We start from the raw sequence: 6000 nt of genomic DNA on the forward strand, positions 1-6000 counted from the left end.
GAGTTTCTAGAAAATGAAGTATTAAGTATTTTCTAAAATCTTTCAAATTTACCCCAATAAAATATTATGTGACAATACTTCTTGGAAGTAAAAGTTGCTATTTAAATGCTATAAGTACCAAATTAAAAGAGAAACTTTTTTTCTATTTTATTAAGAAAAAAGCCAACAAAATACAAAAACTGGCCAATCATTATAACACTGTCACTCTTTACTAAAAAGAAAACAGAAACCTTTACTACTTCCTTATAAAACAGTTTAAGTGATAGTTATTTAAAATAAAATTGCCCTATAATCTTTTAAAGTTTAAATACTTGGCAGTAAATTCAGATTGTAAATGACTATAAATTGGTCATCAGCAGAATTTCTAACTTGTGGCCCTATTCATGTTTATCACAGGCTGTTATTTTTGCCTAAGCCTATGGGAAGCTGTGTCAGAATAATTAAAAAGAGGTAGACCATTTCTGAGAGAGAGGAAAAAAATTCTCACACACAAGATCCTTCATTCTAATTTTTTGTAAGCCTTGTCTTCTGGCTTCCCCAAACATCACCACTTAAGAGAATGACCCAGTCTCCTAATGCTGAAAAAAAAAAGTACGTTCCTTGCCAAGTGGAACTGTAGAAGTCACTGAATACAGATGATGACTTTTTCTTTAGTGTGTCTGAATCCGTGTTGAGATCATAATTTAATAAAGTTTCTTTCTTTTTTTTCCTTATGACTAAAGTCCTTAGGATTAGGACCAAGATGGATCTCTAAGAGAGAAAGATACAATTCAGAAGTCTATTATAATCTTTGCACTTAGAATTTCATATAATAGTAAAATTGGGGGGTTACATTTTGCATATTGTGATGACATAAAGAGGAGGGTTTTTTCTTATATGCTTTTGCATTTTTAAATTTTTGTGGATGTAATTTGGTTCTATAATTATGGAACACTTTTTAAGACTCAATTGCAACCAGCTCAAGTACCATGTGAAATACAGATGTGGTGCCCATCCTTTAGGCTAGGGGTGTGGAATTAACAACCACTGAGATGCCAGTTGGTATAATTCCAAGTCAATCTTACCATGCCAACTCATCACAGTGTCACACTGCAAAATACCAATTTGCTAAAGACAGAAATCATTTTCTAACCACCACACACCCTCAAGCCCACAGGTTTAACAAAAATTATTTGTTATAGAATTTTCATTCTCTTTTACTTTATTTTGTTTTATTCCCTGTTTCTTAGACCATAATTTTGAACGGGGCTGTGGGTTAGAGGTGGTAGGGTAAAAAGGTTTTACTAGCATAATAACATTTTAATATTACAGTATAAAAATCAGTGAAAATTATGATGAAAAGAGTTTGCCTGTTCATAGATGTTCTACTCCAAAGACAATGAAAATCCTAAAGACTCGTTCAAATATATTTTGTAAAAGCGTTCAGCTACTCCAGCAGGAATAGAGTGAAACTAAGACTTTTAGACCTTGAGATCCTTTTCTACATAGGACTGGGAACCTGGGTGTGAAGGTAGGAGTAGAATAAACCACGCAAGTCTTGAAAAGGGAAAAGGGAAGGAGAGAGACTGATATGAAAAGATCACTAGATGGGAAAAATAAAGTAATATTGTTTACTATATTGGGAAATTACCATAATGAAATATATATGATTCCTGATCCAGGAATCACCAACCCTAGATAATTTATGCCCAACTTCTAACTTCAAAAGAAGGATGGAGGATTTCCTCTACTACTCTTAGACATATTTTAATATAAATCTAGAATGTTCGATTTATATTAATATATGAAAGAAATTTTAAAATTCTCTCATATTTTTTAGGCAAAGTTCTAAATTTTCAATTCCACTGGAAAAAAAGGCAAATTAAGTCCAGAGATTTGACTGGAAGATTTGATTTGCATTCAGTGTAGCCAAGAGAAGGCAAGATAGGGGAGGGGAAAAACAAGTTTGTTGTCCAAGGTGGGGACAATTCTTCAGAAATCAGGTTTATAATAAGCCAAGATTAGATCTGTACTTAGCATTCCCAAATAGTCCTTAAAACTTTCCATTACAGATCTCAGAACGAAAGATCCTTTTTTAGAGTGCTTCTACATTGACGGTAAGATCTGCAATCATTTCAGGAAAAGCTTCATCGCTTTACAAGTTCTAAAATGGAAGAGGGCTTTATGAATGCACTGCATTCAACAATCCATCCAAAGTGATCTGAAAACATGCCTGGCACCTTTATTTGACTTCCTCCGCTCTCTTCTCACTTATCAGTTTTGACTAGAAGAAAACACCTGCTCAAGCACATCAGGAAAAATGTGTCGGGGACTAGTTGAGTTGGCTAATGGCCAGAATGACAAAAAACAAATGTCAAGCCACCTGAATAACGTTAACCATTTTATCACATTATGACTCCACCTAATCCCTCTTTCTCCAACTCTATTACCACCATAACCACAAATAGCCTTCATTGGCAATAATTGCTAACTTTGACCCATTGCAGATATCATTATGCTTTAAACGTCAAGTGGGGAAACACACACACACACACGCACGCACACACACACACACACACCTGTTCTTTGTCTGCCTACACATTCTGGCCTTTAAAGCTGTTTTTAGCCAGTACAATTCATTTTTGTTCATTCCCATTGCATTCTTTTTAGCAGTGGTTAAACTGTCAAGAGAAGGGGCAACCAGCATTTACTCTACTGACAATGGGAAACAACTGCCTAGAGGTCTATTACACTGCACTATGGAGGAAAAGTCCCCAGAGGCTTTAGAATTTCAAAATGGAACAATTTACGAGTTCTTAAGTATCTGGATATTTCTAGAGCCCCAAAGTGGGTCCTTTATCATTATCTGCAGGCCAACCAGATTCCATAAGGGAGTTTTATTTAAAATTTTCAGAGAGTACCTCTAAAAGTGAGAAAAAATTAACTCTAAAAAACCACACTCAAAACAAAACAAGATAGATTCTTTTTTTTTTTTTTTTTTTTTTTTTTTTTTTTTTTTTTTTGCATTACGTGGGCTTCTCACTGCTGTGGCCTCTCCCGTTGCGGAGCACAGGCTCTGGACGCGCAGGCCCAGCAGCCATGGCTCACGGGCCTAGCCGCTCCGCGGCATGTGGGATCTTCCCAGACCGGGGCACGAACCCGTGTCCCCTGCATCGGCAGGCGGACTCTCAACCACTGCGCCACCAGGGAAGCCCCAAGATAGATTCTAAAAGTTCAAAGAGTCTTTTGGGCTCCAATATCTCATAACTTTCCAAAAACCTCTCCTCTTAACGGTTTCTCCTTAAGTTGTTACTGCATTTTGCTCATAGACTAATGCATTACCTAAATATAGATAGCCATTTTTAGTATAAATTCCGAAAGCCATAAATGTTTCATGATTGAGCATATAATTTGAAGTAAGAGAGCTTTTCCCCTCATCCCCTTTTACCACTGCAAATTGGAAAATACTCAAGTAATTACTCCCTTAATAGTTCAATGTTTGCAACTATATATACTTTATGAACATCACACGTCTTTTGCTCCCAGAGCAATATCAAGGGGTGGGGGGTCGGGGGAGCACAAAAGAACTTAACTTATACAATAACCAAACCACCCAGAGCTTTGGTTCAAGATTCCTTCATGAAGCCATTACTATAATACACTGCTAAGTGGCGAGTTGTCCAATTTTATGATGCCTTTCATTTCAATTCAATGGCTGCAGTTAGAAGGAAAAGCCAGCATCTGCAAGATCAGCAAGATGATGTAAAACCTGACACTAGAAACATTTTTTTTTTCTGCCTCCACAGTTTGTGCGAGGGCAGTCAATGCTAGAACACCAATAGGGAAGTGATTTTTAAGTCCCAGAAACTAGCATTCATTTGTCCTTACTCAATACACAAAAGGACAAACAAAACACTTGACTCCTATGACCTCAAACACTTACACAGAAAACCACAAGCCATTTTATGGTTTTCTAAACATACTCAAAGGTAGATCGCCAGATTGTAATTCTACCCCACTTTAGACCACAGCACGTATTTCCCACCAGAGTTTATACATCACAATGTAGAGTATCATATATGTACTGTTTTGGCATTTGTCAGTGACAGTATTCTTATAGAATTGACATATGTGGGAATCTGACATACAGAGAAAAATTTAAATCCTAAAACCCAATATTTTATTTCTAAACTTGGACACAGTGCAGAAAATCCAAGGCTGAAAAATATTGATATTATGCTTTTGCAATTAGAGATGGTGTAAGTTATCCTAATAATGTGGGTTCTTCATCATTTCAGTTAACTCTGTATGTTTATTATGATGGGGGTCTAATTATGCATCATTTGATATATCCTGGAGACCTCATTGCTTTTAAAAATAATTGCAGATCAATGAAATAAAGGTTCATTTTGTGGTCTATTTATCACTGGAGGACTCTGACAGAGGGTAGGTAAGTTCACAAGAAACAGACTTATTGATGAAAATTATATTCCTTTTGTAATTGCACTCTATGCAGTATTTTCAAAGGCCTGAAATATAACCCCAAAATAACAGAATAATAAAATCAGTCTTCTCAAATTTTGGAACCTCAATAAAAGATATGCAATTGTATGGAAATTAGAGATCATAATAACAAAAGTTGATCCATCAAGTTATCAGTTTTTTCTGTAAAAGAGTTCCAGAGGAACCCATTACTTTCCCCAGATGCAAAGTACTCACGCAGATAGTAATCTAATACAGATAAATGGCAAGCTAGAGTAAATCCTTCAGTAGAAACATCCCAAATAAGAACAAGGAGAATGACATAAACGTTACTTAATACTAAAACAGGACAGTAAAATTCTGAGCTTGGTCCTTTTCATTTAACCATGTCAGAAAAGCCTCAAGTTTAAAACAAGCACCTGTATTAAAGAGTGTCTCCAATCACCTCACTGTTTTTGACTTGTATGGTGGCAAACATGAGAACATATGCTTTTATACTCCCTCCAAGTCTTTTATACTCATTATAAAAATCACTTCAATACAACCACCAGTTCAACACTCAGAATGAAGGGTGCACTTTTCTTTGGAGAGAATGAGAAGTCCCAAATCCATACGACAATGAAACACTGTAATAAAACCTGTATTCAATTTAACATTATCTGTTTCCAGCAGCTTGCAAATTGTTCCCAATTCCATCCGAAAAACTGACATAGATTAGAAACTCTTTTAGAAGCTCACTAAACTTTGTTTCTGAAATATACCGCTGATAGATCCTCAGTCAAAAAAAGCCAAAGTCATCAAGGTAAAACCATCGTTTAGTGCAAACTACTCTCTCCTGTCTATGTACACATACAAACAGGACCGAACACTTTACTCAGATCCACCTTCAATTCAAACTCAGACCAACTAGGTATCGCCACTGTCAGTGCCCTGCCATACCAATGCCATGTGCTAGGTAAATTAATGAACATACACGCACAGCAGCAGAGAGAAGAGAGAAAACCTGGGTCCTACCTTGATTGTTTTCGAGGGCTGACACTTGATGTGATGGGACACGCTGGCAGTTTGGTTCATGTTTCAGGACCCTGGACAGTGCACGTTCCCAGGTGGAGTTCAGGATGAACTAGAGATCAGGTCTCCTTTATTGGACTTCAGCTGGGCTGCTGCTGTTGCTTTTGCTGCTGCTGTTGCTTTTGCTGCTGCTGCTGCTGCTGCTGCTTTCTCACTCCGGAGGCTGAAACGCTGTCAGACTGGAGGGATCTGTATCTCAGCCCTAAAAAAAGCATTCACTTGGTTCATCATTCTCAAAGCTCTTGGCGATATGGAACAGAAAACTAAAGACTGTTTCAATTCACTTGCACTGTACCTTTTCAGTACTGAGATGTGACAGCTTCACAGTACAGCCAATGATCTTGGCTCTCAATTCTCCTTTCAAAGGGATGAACACCAGAAAACATACAGAGATCGACTGCAGTACCACAGTTTAAAGGGACATTCTCAACTCCCCTAATTCTAACCAGTTTATACCTTTTCTCAGTG

At 37.1% G+C, this 6000-nt stretch overlaps 1 protein-coding gene across 2 annotated transcripts in view; it reads right to left on the reverse strand.

Annotated features, from left to right (window-relative positions):
- The window catches only part of DPP10 (dipeptidyl peptidase like 10), a gene marked incomplete at both ends in the record, with an annotated part of 1361190 nt that extends 1355655 nt beyond the window's left edge, over positions 1-5535 (reverse strand). For both annotated transcript variants that reach the window (XM_079710344.1, XM_079710343.1), the window contains one exon: positions 5476-5535. In XM_079710344.1, the coding sequence (XP_079566470.1) occupies positions 5476-5535 (60 nt within the window). The remainder of the gene's footprint in view (positions 1-5475) is intronic.
- Between the last annotated feature and the right edge of the window lie 465 nt (positions 5536-6000).

Source organism: Hyperoodon ampullatus (assembly GCF_949752795.1).
Source record: "Hyperoodon ampullatus genome assembly, chromosome: 8".
Taxonomy (NCBI): Eukaryota; Metazoa; Chordata; class Mammalia; order Artiodactyla; family Ziphiidae; genus Hyperoodon; species Hyperoodon ampullatus.